Source organism: Microcaecilia unicolor, chromosome 5 (assembly GCF_901765095.1).
Source record: "Microcaecilia unicolor chromosome 5, aMicUni1.1, whole genome shotgun sequence".
NCBI lineage: Eukaryota > Metazoa > Chordata > Amphibia > Gymnophiona > Siphonopidae > Microcaecilia > Microcaecilia unicolor.
Genome location: NC_044035.1, coordinates 175861137 through 175879267, shown reverse-complemented (window position 1 = coordinate 175879267; position 18131 = coordinate 175861137). Strand labels below are relative to the sequence as shown.

The 18131-nt window shown below is 42.6% G+C and overlaps 1 protein-coding gene across 1 annotated transcript in view; it reads right to left on the bottom strand.

Moving 5' to 3' along the window:
• MTSS2 (MTSS I-BAR domain containing 2) overlaps positions 1-18131 on the bottom strand; it is a 315559-nt gene that overhangs the window by 68332 nt on the left and 229096 nt on the right. The window contains exons 4-6 of the mRNA XM_030203599.1: positions 7690-7774; positions 2208-2299; positions 1034-1108 (exon numbers count right to left, since the gene is read on the bottom strand). Of these exons, the coding sequence (XP_030059459.1) occupies positions 1034-1108; positions 2208-2299; positions 7690-7774 (252 nt within the window). The remainder of the gene's footprint in view (positions 1-1033; positions 1109-2207; positions 2300-7689; positions 7775-18131) is intronic.

The following is an 18131-nucleotide window of genomic DNA, read 5'->3' as shown; positions in this document are numbered from 1 at the left end:
ACACAATAGTTTTTTCTCTTTTAGAGCTTTTTTTCTTTAAGTTTTTTTCTATTGTGGCTTGTTTCAGAGGATTGAAAGAAACCTGTGATAAAAGCTGCTAAGGGAGGTAAGGCCATCTCTGTAGGCATCCCTGGCAGTTGAGGTTTCGGTTTTCTTTAAATTTTATATTTTATTCACAGACAATTCCCTTAGTTACCCTCTAGCGGAATTTTGAGTTTTTGGTTTCATTTGTTAACTTTGCTCTCCAGTTTTTTTGACTTTTTGAATATGTCTATAGCAGCCATAAATAAACCGGATATTCAATGCCGGTCACTGGAAATGGCCTGGCATTAAATATCTGGGGTCACCGCCAACTGCTGCCTCCTGGCATTGAATTATCTGGGCTGTCTCCTGCAGTCTGAATATCGGCCCCATAATATTTTAAATTTTAACTGATAAGGAAGTTATACATTCACTGGCAGCCACTAAACATATGACTTCCTTTGAAAATTGACCCATACATTTCTAGATGTAGAATATTCGTCAACACACCACATAAGGATCTCATGTTGAAGAACTTCAGTAGTATAACATTCTCCCAGCAGTGCCAATGATTGAACAGGACAGGAAGGCTCTCAATCAAAAACAGCTCAAGAGCCAGACAGGCTTCTCAGAGTGTTTCAGAATTAATGTCCCTTCTCTGTTTCCAAAATCTCAGGGAGACTGAAACTGATTCTGCAATGTTGCTACCTGTTTGACAAACCTGCATTCCCAGCATGACTTATCTCCCACTAGCTGCATAACTGAAGCAAGTCTTATATCAGCAATGACCCCACAATTAACATCAATTTCTTCCTTAAAGTGCTCTGTCAAAGCACAACCAAGATATGGTTCTAGTCAAGTCCATTGTTCCAAAGATCTCACCCCCCCCCCCCCCCCCACCTTAATGTAAATCACGTCCATGCCCAGCTGGGCAGACAAACTCCCGAGACAGATGTTCTGGCTTGTGAAAAGGTTTTTTGAGTATAGGGCCAGGGGAAGGGTAGGATGCTACCTTTCCGAGCTTTCTTCTGCAATTTGAGAGTATCCGAAGATTTCTTCTTAATCTCATGACGGGCTCGTTTGTATTCTGAGGAACAGAAGTCAAAGAAGAAAAGCGTTATCAGCATCAGAAGTACCAGCCAATGAGCTCCTCCCTCTTGGAAAACAATCCTTCCCTCTTCAGAGTTGTCCATAAATGACTTCACACTCTTGGGGGGGGGGGGGGGGGGCTGAGACTTTTGTGGCGATGACGGATGGGGAGGGAGGTTTGAACTATAATGATGTCTTCATAAAAACATCTCTATGATTTTGTATTCCTCAGCCTAGATGGACCTCCAACACTGAGCTCATTACAAACCTGGACTGAGCATAATTAATAGCATGGCCTGGCTGTTACTGAGGACACAACTCTGTGATCTAATTCTGGCTGGCTCTGCACAGGTCAGGCTTGTTTCCATCTCAGACTGACGCATCTTTACGTTGGGCTGACCTATAGAGCCCTGACGAAGCTAAGGGATGCTATAACTGGCTGATACTACTACAGATATCAGTGAACTCTTCAATCTTCCGCTGCACAAATATTTATTTAAAAAGTTTTGTATCCTGCACCATCTCCAAATGTAGGCCATCTCCAAAACTGTCCATTTAGTATTGCATTGTTGTTTCTGATGGGTTTTGGATGGGTTTTGGAGGGCTTACATTTACCAACATAAGTGTAACAGGTGGGGGGGGAGGGGGGATGGGCCTAGGTCCGCCTGCCTGAAGTGCACTGCACCCACTAAAACTGCTCAAGGGACCTGCATACTCCTGTGATGTACCTGAGTATGACATTTGAGGCTGGCATAGAGGCTGGCACAAAATATTTTGAAAGATGCTTTTTGAGGGTGGGAGGGGGTTAGTGACCACTGGGGGAGTAAGGGGAGGTGATCCCCAATTCTCTCCAGTGGTCGTCTGGTCAGTTCGGGCACCTTTTTGTGCCTTGGTCATAAGAAAAACAGGACCAGGTAAATTCATTCAAGTGCTCATCACGGACGCCCTTTTTTGTTTTTCCATTATAGGTCGAGAACGCCCTTAGACTATGCTATCTAGTTTCCCCTCAGGGCCCTTCTTGACCTGCTGCCCAAAGTTTGCTTTTGGTCTATCCTAGATCACTTCTAAGCTTGCTTTTTTTTTTTTTCTTTTTTTACCTTTTGCATGGTCCTTGTCAAGCTGGTTGGCAGTTTTCTTCCAGTCCTCAATCCTCTCCTGAAGGGGGTTAATCAGACTTTCCATAAGGGCACTGAAGAGATACAAAAATGGCATGAGGTGTGGCAAGACAGCATGTGAGACATGAATGTGTGAGATGGGGACAAGGAAGACATAAGATGGGAAAAGCAGAAGATGGAGAAGATGACAGAATATGAACAGTGAGTGTGATGAAAACAGTGAAAGTCAACATCTGACAGCGACAGTTTTGCAAGAGAACAGTGACTGGAAAAGGGGTGGTGCTACATTCAAACATCTCTAAACCATGGGATTGCAATGTTCCACTTTGAAAATGTGGTTTGTGTACACAATGCATGAGAGAAAATACAGGTAAAGACTGCACCTCCACTCTCTCAAGCTAATTTTGCCCATTCCATTTCCCTGTATTAGTCTTCAAAGACAACTTTTGCATTCATTTGGTATTACTATGATCATTTTGTTTGCGAGTGATATGATCATTTTTATTTTGGCTTTATGTGATGGAATGTTTGACGTTAATGTAAATTGCCCAGTGCTTAATTAGAGAGATGATCGATAAATATGATGAGAAAATATATCTATTAGATTCAACAAATAGTGAACTGAACAAAGACACTGGAACGATGACTTACTGTATTTATAACACAACACCTAAGGCAAAATTGGGAAAAAGTTCCTATTTTAAACCTGTTTTACAAAGGCAACATATAGGCATCTATGTACTTTTATAAAATAGAGAGTCGATATTCAGCCACTTGTGGTCAGTGTTTTGATGACCACTAGTAACTTTATTCCTGGATATTCAATGCCTGGTCATGTCCGGGCAGCAGCACTGAACATCTGGGCATATGTGGCCAGCTACAACATAGCCAGTTAAAAGTGCTATTCAGGACTTAACCAGTTAAGATGAATCACATAAAGACAGGACTGTGTTTTATGCGTCCTATTTATGCAGTTATTTTAGCCAGCTAAGAGCTGAATATTGGCATTTAACTGGCTAAGTGCCAACTCCCCGGACATGTCCTCTTTTTAAGGGCACCGTCGGGAGTCCGGGCGGGTTTTTAACTTTTCATTATTTGTCTGGGTTTCGCACTAGAGCAGTCACCTGACCCGCACCTGATCAGCTGATCTACTGGCGGAGCCAGCGCGTGTGTGCGAATCCTCTTTTGAGACCTGCTGCGCCCTGCATGCAAGGTCCTCATGCAGTGCACGTGTCGCATTGGCAAGCAACTAAGATCAGGTCAGGCAAGCAAGAGAGAGGAGATCCGAGGGAGATCAGGACGGTGACAGCAACAGCTGGTGCATCATGTGGGTGTGGACTGCGGTGTGAATAGAGAGAGAAAGAGGTTGGCACCGCTGGCTTTGTCTTCTGGACGTCTCCTGTCCTAAACATGCGGCGGGCAGCGCAGCTCAATCACTCACTGCATAGTAACTGCTGCACAGAAGGATTCAACGTGGTTGGGTCAGGAATATAATAAATTCAATCCTCAATTAGCCGGGCTGCCCTGATAGAATCAAACAGGAAGCAAGCTGCACAACTGCAAATCTGAGCCTGACACTGCCAGCCCTGGAGGAGTCAGTCAGAGGAGGATCAGCTGAGAGAATCTGACTGACCAGTCCAAGACCATTCCTGCACTGTTGTGACTCTCTACAGCCACACTGGGACAGACTGAAAATCCATCAAGCCCAGCATCCTGTCTCCAACAATGGCCAATCCAGGTCACAAGTACCTGGCAACATCCCAGAACAACAGATTTTATGCTGCTTACTTTAGAATGTACAGTGGATTTTCCCAAGTCCATCTTAATAATAGCTTATGGACTTTTCTTTTAGGAAACTATAAGTACATAATTATTGTCACACTGGGACAGACCAAAGGTCCATCAAGTCCAGCATCCTGTTTCCAACAGTGGCCAATCCAGGTCACAAATACCTGACAAGATCCCAAAAAAGTTCAATATATTTTATGCTGCTAATCCCAGAAATTATCAATGCATTTTCCCCAAGTCAATTTAATAATGTCTATGGATGTTTCCTTTAGGAAGTCGTCCAGACCTTTTTTAAACCCCGCTAAGCTAACTGCCTTTACCACATTCTCTGGCAATGAATTACACAGTTTAATTACACATTGAGTGAAGAAACGTTTTCTCCGATTCGTATTAAATTTACTACTTTGTAGCTTCATCGCACGCCCCCTAGTCCCAATATTTTTGGAAAGATTAAACAAATGATTCACATCTACCCGTTCCACTCCACTCATTATTTTATAGACCTCTATCATATCTCCCCTCAGCCGTCTTTTCTCCAAGTTGAAAAGCCCAAGACACTCTGGCCTTTCCTCATAGGGAAGTCATCCCATTCCCTTTATCATTTTCGTCGCCCTTCTCTGTACCTTTTCTACCTTAGCAAACCTTTTTAAACCCTGCTATGCTAACTGCTTTTATCACATTCTCTGGCAATGAATTCCAGAGTTTAAGTACATGTTGAATGAGGAAATATTTTCTTCAGTTTGTTTTAAATTTACTAATTAGTAAATTCATTATGTGGTCCTTAATCCTATTATTTTTGGAAAGAGTAAACAAGTGATTCACGTCTACCCACTCCACTCCACTCAGTATTTTATAGACCTCTATCTTATCTCCCCTCAGTTGTTTCTTCTTCAAGCTGAAGAGCCCTAGCACCATTTATAGAATTCGTGGGGAAAATGCCAAATATGCTAATGCCGGCACTCCTGTACATGTTCAGTTAGACCTGAATGCGCATACTCAGTTAGACCTGAACTGAGCATGCGCAAGAGAGGGGACTTAGTGGTGAAGTGTGCCTGCTGAATAAATGCTGTTGCAGGCACGACTCAGGCAGTCGAGATCTTCGGCTGAAGGGGCTTGAGATCCCCACCAGCTAGGAAAGCAGAGGGGGTCCAGTGCCAAAAGTGAGGGGACCCAGGTCCCTCATGGCTGCATCACTGGTCCCAATCATGCTCCACCCTTGTGTGTGCCCCATTGCAACTATGCGCTACGTAATTTGAGCTTGTACCTCAATTTAAGCATTTATGTGCATTTACGTGTGTAACATGTCATAAATGTGGGCTCCTATGTTATAGAATTGACCTTCACATATCCAAAACTGCAAATATAAAATTGGGGCATGCTTCGGATGGGCCATAAAGTTATAGGAGAATAGCAAAATTCAGTTACTCTCCATATAACTTAAACACGTAAGTACCATCACACAAACAGAAAGTATAACTTTATACGGATAAGTTATTTGCATAAACTTATGCATCTGTATTCAGTGGCATATAAGCAGGGTTTTTTATTCATATATTTTTTTACATGTTAAACAGTCGGGGGGGGGGGGGTGGCGGCAGGGGAACAGACAGTGAACAGTAAGAAACAATGAATAAAAAGATAAGACCCCCATGTCATTCACACCACTGCGTCATGCACGTCCATTCTGACACCCACGCCATTTCACTCCTGTTCCAGAAACCCCAAATCCTACCACTGTCTTCTATCATCACTTATGCTCCACACACTGCCCTATGGCCTATGTTCCTCATACTCTGCCTCCTACCACACAGATCAAGGATGTCCAACCTCAGCCATCACGAGGTTGGGCTTTTCAGGATTGCCACAGTGAATATGCATGAGCTGTATTTGCATACAATGGAGGCAGTGCATGCAGATGGATCTCATGCATATTCATTGGGGAAATCCTTAAAATCCGACTGGATTGTGGCCCTCGAGAACAGCAGTTGGACACCCCTGACGTAGATCCTACACCGGGACACATCATTTATGTTCTACCGCCTTCATTTTCCAATCACACACATGAGGTGATTCTAAGACTGAGCACATGATACATGCATATTCTATAAAGGAAAGTGGGCACCTACACACTAGTGTATAACCGGTAGATAGGTGCATATGCACTTATGCGCAAGAACATATACCAACTATAGAGCTGGTGTAAGTGTGTATATCGAAGTACCAGTGATACACATGCAATTTGTGGTATTCTATAAGCTGTGTGCATAAATGTGTGACCCACCCACACTCTACCCAGAGTCCACACATGTGCACTATTTGCCCCTCTAAGAACTTTGTGTTATCGGAGATATGCGCAAGGTTACAGAATAGTTTTAGGCCAGGGCTGGGCAACCTTTATACCCCAGGGGTGTCCAACATCAGTCCTCGCCAGGTTAGGTTTTCAGGATTTTCCCAATGGATATGCATGAGATCTTTTTTTTCCATACAATGGAGGCGGTGCATGTAAATAGATCTCATGCATATTCATTGGGGAAATCCTGAAAACCTGACTGGATTGTGGCCCTCGAGGACTGAGGTTGAACAATCCTCTTATACACAGAGGGCTGCATGAAGGTCAGTACTATCCCTAGTAGGCCACAACATTATATAATGTTGGAACCAGAAATGCACAGAGCGCCATAGACCTTCTCTGATAAATAAAATAAGCAAACATTTAACTAATGGAGTGGCCTAGTGGTTAGGGTGGTGGACTTTGGTCCTCAGGAACTGAGTTCGATTCCCACTTCAGGCACAGGCAGCTCCTTGTGACTCTGGGCAAGTCAGTTAACCCTCCATTGTCCCATGTAAGCCGCATTGAGCCTGCCATGAGTGGGAAAGCGCGGGATACAAATGTAACAAAAACAAGGAGGAAACAAAGTGCCATATTGGCTATTCTGAAAATATTTCTATAATAAAATATTTTAAATCACCAAAACTCTGGCTAATGACATTTTCTGTGTATATTTCCCATGCAGGCTGCATAAAATTCAACGGCAAGCCGCAGCTTGCCCACTCCTGTCTTATGTGCATATTCAGTGTGTACATGCATATGTGAACACGTTTGCGTGCATATGCTAGTATTCTGAACAATTACACATGTAACTGGGAAATAAATGTTACCGGTAGCACTTACTCTATAGAATTACCTCCATGTCATACCTTGCACATCTTGATAGATAGAGCCATCTTGCTGCATTCTCACCCTGTTGCAAAGCTACCAAGGGAACCGACCTACTATGCAGGAGATTTAGGGTCCACCCCACTTCTCCCATAACTCTGCCCCACCCCGCCCATAACTCTGCTCAGCCCTGCCCACAACTTTGCCAAGCCCCACCCACAGCAGCACCAGTGGCAACCTCTCCTTCCTGCAGAGGCAGGAAATTACATTTTAGGTAGGCCTCTCCTGCTGCTGCTGCTGCTGCTGCTGCTGGAAGGGGAGGCTGCTCAGCGGGAGATCCAAGCTCCTCAGCGGAAGTACAGGAGATGAGCCGTAAAAGCAGGAGACTTGGCACATTTTTGCCATGTCACTCATGCCTACATTATGCTATGCACACCTCATATCCTTCCAAACCTCCTAACACTTGCATTCTATGTTGTGCCACCCTTACCCCACCACCATGTAGATCCTGCCACTCACTTGGTAAAGTATCTCAACTTTGCCTCGATGCTGCGGTGCCGCATACACATGCGGGTCAGTGCCGAACCAATGTCCCTGGTGGCCCCTACAGAACAAAGACAGAAATCTCTATTGAGTTATTACATTCCCCCAGTCACAGAGTACACATGGTCACTTCAAGCCTGGAAAGAAAACACATTTTTAAATGACGAAGGAAGCTATGATTCAATCAGATCATGAACCCTTTCTACAACAGGAAATGGTGTCTTGTTTCAAGTATGGCAGCAGCTCACTTGTTACTTAATATCAGGTGAAGCACATTCGTGCTAGGAATATGCAGCCTTAAAATATTCATTGCACATTGTTTCCTGTGTCATATGGGAATTTGGAGAATGCTCTTTTGACACAGTGCGTACTCTTCCGCAATATGCGTGCTATCGGAAAAGAGTGCGCCTTCTTTGCAAATAGTGCACTCTCTCACACACACAAAAAAATCAACAACAATATTTCAGTTTTTTTCCTGTTATTCCATGAAGAAAAAAAAGGCATAAAATGATGTTGACATTTCCTATGTCATTTCAAACAAATGCACGTCCCTGCCCCCTGACGCACAGAGTATGCACAGTGAAGTGGATATTCAATGGAATAGGGCTTCAGCAAGCAAGTCAAGCAACAGACACAACTGAAACATTTCATCAGGGTTTTTAGTTTGTTTGGGTCAAAAACAGCAGTTCTCAATCCAGTCCTTGGGACATACCTAGCCATTCAGATTTTCAGGACACCCGCAATGATTATGCATGAGATAGATTTGCTTACAAATGAGGTAGTGCATGCAGATTTATCCCATGCATACTCATTGTGGATATCCTTAAAACCTGACTCTCTGGGTGTAGTGGAATAACCATGATTTTTTTTTTTTTTTTACAGGGAGTGCTTCTCCCTCTGCCCCCTCCCCCATGCTGCCCCTCCCCGTACCTTAAAATCCTCTCTGCCGCAGTCTTCACCCGAGCAGTAGCACAGCAGCAGTGGCACTCATAGGCTGCTTGCGGCCTTCACTGGGACTTCCTCCCTGAACCGTCCCGCCCTTCACAAAACAGGAAGTTGCGTCAGAAGGGACGGGATAGTTCAGGCATGAAGTCCCGGTGCAGGCCGCAGGCAACGTATGAGTGCTGCTGCCGCTGCCCAGGTAAAGACTGCAGCAGAGAGGATTTTAAAGGGGGAGCGGAAGGCCAGGTCTGACAGGGGATGCGTACGCAACACATGCACCTAGTTTAAATATGCTACTGGCTGGGTGTGTCCCAAGCATTGGTTTGAGAACCCTGGTTTAAAATAACAGGGACATGAGCATAGAAAAATGTAACAGCAGCAATAATGGTTAGCTTCTTGAATCTGTTCTCTCTTTATATATCCAAACGGATTTGTTTTTCTCATATCGCAACAAGAAATCAAGCTCACTCCTAGGTTGGGGATGGAGGGTATGATCTCCATTTCTCAAATTTACTAGCAGATCTTTTCTTAATCCTTGCATTGTGCTAACGACAGCTTTGTTCTGAAGCTTACAAGATGTAATATACCAACCAGTGTTATCAAGAAGTGCTTGGAAATTCTTTTTAATCAGGCAGATGGCACCCAAGATAGTTACAATAATTTCTCTTTCTGCCCCTTTTTCAGCTTTCAGATCTCACCTCTGTGAAAACACACATGGAGAACTTGAGGCTGGTCTCTACCTTAACAACCAGGGACCTGATATTCAGCCTGCGGCGATCAGTGTTTTGCTGACCACCGCTGCTGTTACTACTACTACTACTTAACATTTCTAAAGTGCTACTAGGGTTACGCAGCGCTGTACAATTTAACAAAGAGGGACGGTCCCTGCTCAAAGAGCTTACAATCTAAGAGACAAGTGAACGGTCAGTCCGATAGGGGCGGTCATATTGGGGCAGTCTGGATTTAATGAAAGGTAAGAGTTAGGTGCCAAACGCAGCATTGAAGAGGTGGGTTTTAAGCAAAGACTTGAAGATGGGCAGGGAGGGGGCTTGGCGTAAGGGCTCAGGAAGGTTGTTCCAAGCATAGGGTGAGGCGAGGCAGAATGAGCGGAGCCTGGAGTTGGCGGTGGTGGAGAAAGGTACAGAGGAGGGATTTGTCCTGTGAACGGAGGTTACGGGTGGGAACGTAAGGGGAGATGAGGGTAGAAAGGTAGTGAGGGGCAGCAGACTGAGTGCATTTGTAGGTAAGAAGGAGAAGCTTGAATTGAATGCGGTATCTGATTGGAAGCCAGTGAAGTGACCTGAGGAGAGGGGTGATATGAGTATATCGGTTCTGGCGGAATATGAGACGTGCAGCAGAGTTCTGAACAGATTGAAGGGGGGATAGATGGCTAAGTGGGAAGCCGGTGAGGAGTAAGGTGCAATAGTCAAGGCAAGAGGTAATGAAAGCGTGGACGTTAAACCCGGAAATTCAATGCTGGGTCATATCTGGATACCAGCATTGAATTTCCGTGTTTCAGGAGCCTAATAATGCATAGTTGGGTGGGATATTCATCACATAACTGGCTATGGGTTACCTAACAAAGATAGGACTGACTTTTTTTGCAGTCCCATTTATGCAGTTAACCTGGCCAGTTAAGTGCTGAATATCGACACTTAACCGGCCAAGTGCAATCTCCACCCCCAGAATGCCCCCAAAATAACCAGTTTTCATTTTGACACTAACTGGTTATTTGCAGCGGCACTAACCGCCTCAGTGTCACTGAAAATTAGTGGTTAGCCTCAAATAGTCGATTTAACAAGCCAAGAGCCATTTCTGGCCAGTTAAATCGCTTTGAATATCAAGCCCTAGGTTTTCTCTTTGGGGTTTAGAGGCCAAACGCACAGGATTTGATATTCAAAGGATTTATGCTCCTAACTTTGGGAGTTATACTCAAAAATTGGTCTCTGAAAATTTACTAGGGCTGAGTGCATTAATTTTTACTCAAAATTTCTCTGAGCTCTTAAATTTAGGAGCATAAAAAGTAAGTGACAATAGGAGCAGATTTAGGGTGGGGAAAATAATTATGAGTTTAGCACTGATTTTCAGCACTAGGTTCATAAATTAGGCTTATAACTCTAGGAAGGCCAACATTTTTAAACTCCTAATTTAGGATGAATTTTCAGCTGAAAAGTTATGCTCCTAAATCTGGCTGAAAATAGGGCATAAATTTAGAAGGCTAATTTAGGAGTTTAAATTTAGGAGCTCAGCATTTTCTGAATATCAGGCCTACTGTTTCTTCACAGGGAGACAGGTATAAGTGAATGCTTTGCCACAACCCGTAAGAACATAAAATAAGCCATGCTGTGTCAGACAAACATCCAGCAAGCCGAATATCCTGTGTCCAACAATGGCCAGACTGCATCACAAATACCTGGAAGATTCCAATATCTAGATCTGTTTCTTATAGCTCATTTCCAGGAATAAACAATGGTTTTCCCCAAGTCTACGTAGCTAATCCTTTATTTATGTATTTATTTATTTATTGTTTATTCCAACAAAACATCAAAATGTACAGAGTCAAAAAGAATGGCAACAATTTACAAGTTTCTTCTTAAAAACTCACAACTCTTCCTTTACCCCAACCTGTTACCTATCCTTCTACCCCTCCTCCTCCCTCATGGTAGCCACAACAAACAAAATATGTGAAAGTCAAAAGTCAGGTGGCAGCCTAGACAAAGTTAGAATTTCTATTACTGTCTTTCTACACTGCAAACCTTTCCCCCTAGCTTTGTGAGCAGCTTCTAACATACCTTCTTATCTGATAGCCACAGACAGGCCATGTTCATTTTATGATCCTATAGTTTCCTACTGACTGTCAATGTGAATTCTTGCCCCCCCCCCCCCCCAAGCAGGAGGTAGAATTTCATTGCCTTTGTTCTGCTTGGTGCACTTTTCTTAATATTTTCTTTGGTACACTTCACTGAAGTGTGTTTTCCCTTCAAGCGTATTCCAGCTAGCTTTCTGAAGATGTGCAGAAAAGGAGTTGGAAGTCTGCTGCGGAAAAAAGAGGGATTGAACGACACAACGTCAACTAAACATAGAGTGTGTAATTGGCAACCAACCAATTCAAGTGAAGACAAGCCCATCCATAGCAGAATGCGTATAATTGGCCTAGGGGCCAGGACAGGAATTGCTAGATCCAAAACCTTAACGAGGGTGCATTACAAGCCAACCCCCCCTCCAAAAAAAAAAAACTGCCAAAGTTACAACAAGGTATGGCAGAAACAATTATCTTCACTGAAACAAAAAAATTTGCCTCATGGGCCTGGGGCCACAGAAGACTCTCTAAACACAGAGGCCTCGCCATATAAAGAATTACCTGTGGTTTACTGGCAGCTCAGTAATGATTACCAAAGAAGGCCGTGTGTGGGTAGCTGCAGCTTTTCCACCAGCAGGTGAAACTGTTCTCAAGCAGCAAGGTACTGGTAGGCCCAACCAACATGCTGAATTTCAGGCCTTGGTGATAGTCATCCAGCACGCAGTACTGGCAGTCAAGATACTCATCTACACCAACAGAGGTCTGACACAATGGTTCCCAGACTGGAAAACCAAGAGGTGGGAAATTCATGGTAAACATCCTTAGGGTGGGCAAAAACTGTTGGACATCATCTGGCAAGTGGAAACTCACAAGATCCACTGCCATGGGACATGTGAACGCACTCATCCTGTTGACCAGCTTCCCAGCATGTCTGGCCACCAAATGGATCAACTAGCAGAAGTATGTTGTATGACTACATTTCCAACAGATGAAGAAGAACTACATATGACGACAAAGTGAGCACACAAGAGATCTAGGCATCTAGGAGGAGAAGAGAAAACCTACCAATGGGTCATTCAAAGTGGCATGCCCCTCAACATAGGCCAAAGTAGCAGTGAAAGAGTGTAATGCAGGACTGATTGAACGCATGAACAGCCTGAGCAAAGAGGGCATATGCAAGAATACACCCTCTCATACTCTGAAAGGTTGGGTCAGAACAATCTCACAAGTGGTATTTGATTTGAATAATTGCCCACATATGTTGGAAAGTGCTTTCATTTCTGCATCTTTTCCAACATTCCCTACAGCTCCCCTTCTCCATCAATACTGGTGTCACGTACACAAGCAGTACAATATCTTAACGCAATTTTCCTTCACTTGTGCTGAAATTGATATATTCCCTATCCTCTGCCGAATATCCCCTCCCCCCCCCATTTTTTCTCTTCCATTATCCTCCCCTTCTCTTTTTCCCAAGCCTTAAGATGTGTTGGTGTTGTGGAGGGCGAGAGCCCCAGTATATCATAAAGCCTCAAAAGGAGGAGGTTCATGCACAACCCCACTAGAGAATGCATTTCATCCACTCCTTGTAGTTGGATTTGAACTGACTCTGTATAGTGTTTCACTTGTCTACAGTACAGGAAATCCGACTCGGGTATGCTAAATTCCTCAAATCCCCAAGTCTATCTGTCCTCCTAAGAGTTGTCCTAATCTGGCCAAGCCCTTCTTTTTTCACCCTGTAAATCTATCCAGCTGCATCACAAGTGAGAATTCCTCATTATTGCAAATAGGGGCTAACGTCATATAAGTCAACCTTGTGAAATGGTTCTAGGTCCCATAAAATATCCTCAAGTGGCATCCCCCCCCCCACACTGTTTCTGCTCAACACACACCCTCTCTTTATCATCATGCCCCTTACCCCTCCAGTCCCAAACTGCCTTCAGTTGAGCCACCACAAAGTACCTCTCATTATCTGGAGCTGCCAATCTCCCATTGCCTTTACTCTGCATGAGAATCTTTGCTTCCTCCCAGAGTGTTCTTTTCTAAATATGAGCAAACATCTTCCTCTACAAACCTCTTAAGACTTTCCTAGGGGGAGTTACTGGTAATGATTTAAAGAAAAAAATATATATATCTATAAGCCTTTGGGCACTATGTTCATCTTAATACTGGCTGTTCTGCCAAGCCAAGACGAATTGAGTGTACCCCAGTTTTCCACCTCTTGCAGCTGCTGAAAAAAAAGGCCCATAATTACTCTTAAATCGCCAAACTGTTTCATTATATTAACTCTCAAATACTTTATATGCTCCTTCACCCATTTAAAAGGGAAGGAGTCTCTCACAGACCTTTCCTCCTCTGCTGAAAGATGGATTTTCAGTACTTTACATAACTCAACATTAATTTTAAAGCCTGAGACTCCTCTGTAAAGCTTTAATTCCTGCATTATCACAGGAATAGTCAACAATAGGAACAGTATTAGTTTCAAATGTGTAAGAGTAAGGGATGTCAGAACAAGAGTAATCAGAAAGGATCAGAATTTGAGTTTAAGCAACATTCAGTTTTAGATGGTTGGATTTCATCCAATACCAAATTGATTGCAGGTACAACCTCAATTTATCTAAGGGTACTTTAACTGATTCATCAATTAGGATTAAAAACTGAATATGATCAGCATAGATTCTGAACTGTACATCTAAGCATTTCAGTAATCTCCAAATTGGTGAAAGAAAAATGCTGAAGAGAACAGCTGATAGACAAGACCCCTAAGGGACACCTGTTGATACATTAACGTCATCCGATTTGTCAGCACAAAATTGCCTATCTTGAAGGAATGAAGAAAATCAACTCTGAATGGTTCCATGGTTCCACTCAGGTCAATTGTTTTTAATTGCTCAAATAAAATTGTATGGTCAATAGTATCAAAAGCTTCTGAAATATCTAGTGTAACTAAAAAGAAATGCTGACCTTTATCAAAACCTGTTCTGATAGTATCGAACAAAGAGAGTAATTAATAATGTTTCCGTATCATGGTTAATTTGAAAACCAAACTAATTTGGATCCAGCAGTTCATGTTTTTCAAGAAAATCAACTAACTGATTTTCTTCCATAGCTTTTGCCAAGAAACATAAAGAAGAAATAGGCCTGTAATTATCCACTACATTATTACCAAGTGCACAATTTGTTTGTAAAAGGTATTACTACCACTTTCTTTAATCCAAGTAGTACTGTTCCTACATCAAAATACTTATTTATTAGCAAATAAGGGTGCTGACAAATCTGTCATAGCCTTTACTACCGAAGGATTATAAACATCTAAACTACAATAATTATTATTAATTTGAGACAAGATCTTACTCACTTGACCTGAACTGATACTTTCTGAAATTCAGTCCATAAATCAGTGGAAGATAATGGACAAGCCATTTCTATAGGTAACCTTTCGTTATCAAACTGATTAACAATATTAATCACTTTATTTCAAAAGCCCTCAGCAAATATATGACTGGAGATGTAAGATTAGCTTCCCATAAGTTATTAGTTTCTTTTAATAATTTAGACACTTCAGCAAATACCTCTTTAGAGCCCAAAGGAACTGCTTCTATAGTCTTGTCAAAGTATGCACATTTTGCTGATTGAGTGACTTTTCGATATATTGTAAGCTTTGAATTATAATGCTCCTGACTGGAGGGAAATTTCTTCCATTCTCTTTTTCTCAGATTCTGTTTCAATAACCGAAGCTCATCAGTAAACCAAGGTACCCTATTAGAACAACAATGATGTTTTTCTTTCAAGGGTGCAAATACATCGAATGCATCGTGTAACAGGTTATTCCAACTATCAACTGCAACTTCTACCTCTGTAAAATCTATACTTGGTAATTTGTCCATTTTCTCAAGTCCGAAAGCTTGTAAGGTTTTCGGCAAAAATCCTTTTTTTACCCCCTCATTGAGATGCACATTCTCTTTTTCCAATCTAAAGGTATGTTTGATCAGTGAATGATCAGACCAAGGACAGTAAATTATTTTGTCAAACTGAAAGAAATTGGGAGCTGCATTACCAATACCAATACAATATGCTTTTATATTACGCAAAATCATTTAAGGTCTATGCAGATACCATTACAAGAAAACCAGATAACCACTGGAGAACAACAACAAACTGGAACATTTCTAATTAAGCTTGTATTAAAAATTGCTTTAAAAATGTAACCCTTTAAATGTTTTCTGAATGAATCATATTTGGTAAGTGTTCTTAAATGAACAGGAAGAGCATTCCAAGCATGTGCAGCAAGATCAGCAAAGTTGGATGCTAAAAAAACCTTGGAATGAAGGCCTTTTGGGCTACAAAATTGCAGCAATAATGGATTTCTAGACATAACTGATCTATTTAAGGATGAAAACCAATCCACTGTGTCATATAAGATGGGGCATCCCTGTGTAATATATTGAAAATCATGGTGCATAATTTAAATTGAATATGTGCTTCTATAGGAAGCCAATACAGTGTTCTTAGAATAGGTATCATTCTCTCGGATTTATGTGCCTTAAAAATCAATCGAGCAGCTGTATTCTATATACTTTGAATTTTCTTCAATAGAAATTTAGAACATCCTAAATAAATGCTATTACAATAATCCAATAGAAATTAAATCTAAACTATGACCTCCAGAATGAGTCGGAACATGTACAGATTGTTTCCAGCCTAAAGCCTCGTGTAAATTTGAGACCCATCCACAGAGTCCACCCACGTCCACCTATGAACTACGGGCCTTATTCTATAAAGGTTATGCTCCTAAATTTGCGCTTCTAAATTTATGCTCCTAGATTATGAGCATAATCTATATGCTCCAAAATAGATTAAGCTCGTAATTTAGGAGCAAAAATTTAGGAGTGTAAATTTAGGAGCATAAATTATGCTGTTAAATTTAGGAGCATAACCTTTATAAGTTAAGGCCCTATGTGCTTTCGGAGATACTGCATGCACATGGTTATAGAATAGCACTTAGGCACATATCCAGCATGTACATATATATGCTAGTATTTTGAACATTTAAATGCATAACGGGAATAAATGTTAGCACTTACTTTATAGAATTACCCCCTATGTCCTACCTTGCACTGGTGGTCCAGTGGGGATATGAGCAGGAGAGATGCCCACTTGCTCCTGCCCGTTGCATCTGCCTCCCTAAAAGGGCTGCCACGACCACTAGTGGCAGCCTTGCAGTATTTTGAAAGGGGAGGGGGCGAATCAGAAGGGGTGATTCTGGGGGGAGGGGGGGTTGGGAAGAAGGAAGAGGAATGGCAACACTTCATGCCGTCACCTGGAAGTTAACCGGGCAATGGCAGATATTCAGACCTGTGACCAGTTGACTTTGCTGCATAAAGGGGTCCTTTTACCAAGCTGTGGTAAAAGGGGGCCTGTGCTAGCGTCAGCATGTGTTTGCGACACGGATTGAAGCCCCCTTTTTACTGCAGTGGGTAAAAGGCTGTCTTTTGTGCTAGAAAAGAAATGGCCATGCAGTAAGTGAACCACTTGTCATGTGGCCATTTTGGGGGGGGGAGCACTTACCGCCACCTATTGAGGTAGCATTAAGGGCTCCCACACTAACCCGGTGGTAAGCACCGGTGCTACAAAAATAGAAATATTTTTGTAGTGCTGAAAATTGAGCCGCTGGGGGTGGGAACTACCACCGGGCTCCTGCGGTAGCTCGGCGGTAGTTCTGGATTGCCACATGACAAGCCTGTTGCCGGCGCCAACCCCATTTTGTGTATCAACGATTTTTATTGATGATTTGTAAAAAATACAAAAAGTATACAACCAATAGATACACTGAAAAACACATTCTAGTAAACTACCATGGTCAATCCAAAATTGAACTAAAACTCATCAATTACTTCCCGCCCAAACAGTCAAAACCTCCTCCTCAACACCCCACTTTCCCACCCTTTCCCCACTAAAAAAAACAACCAAACCCATGAGTTCCGGCGTGTGTAGTGGGAGAGTATCCTGCCCAAAGAAAGCAGAAAAGAAGACTGCCAACAATAAGGAAATTGTCTATATAAAAAAAAAAGAAAACCAACCCCTTCTCCCTGTCCCTCTCATTTCACATTTCTTCTATTTACTTTAGAGGCTGTTCAAAATCAAACTTCTCGCTCTATGTGGAAGAGATTGGATATGTGCATCCCATGTTGTCAAAAACCACTTCTTCCACTTTGGACAGCAGCGAGCCACCCTCTGTTCCAACAACAACGCGTACAGACAGTTTCTCCATCTCCAAAAAGAGGGCACTGCCTCACCAATCCATAGCCCCAATATAACTCGTTTACCCAGAGCTGCCGCTTTCCGTAGAAAAAGTACGCCATAACGATTAGAAACACAAAAATGTTCATATTTATCTAAAAGCAAACCTGCAGGCGTAATCGGCAGAGAGCAGCCCAAGAGCTTCCCCAGATACGGCAAAATAGCCCTCTAAAATAATTGCACTTTCAAACATTCGGCGCCAACCCTTTAATAAAAGGGCCTCAAAGTTAAGACAGCCTTTTTTCTGTCCTAATTTTATGCAGTTGCTCATGGCTGCCGAGGGGGGAGGGGCAAGATTCCCTGGGCCCAGCGTCCAAGGGGGGCCTGGCGCCAACAAAGCTTCCACAGACAGGCAGAAGGTTCTGCTCCCTCGGTCTGT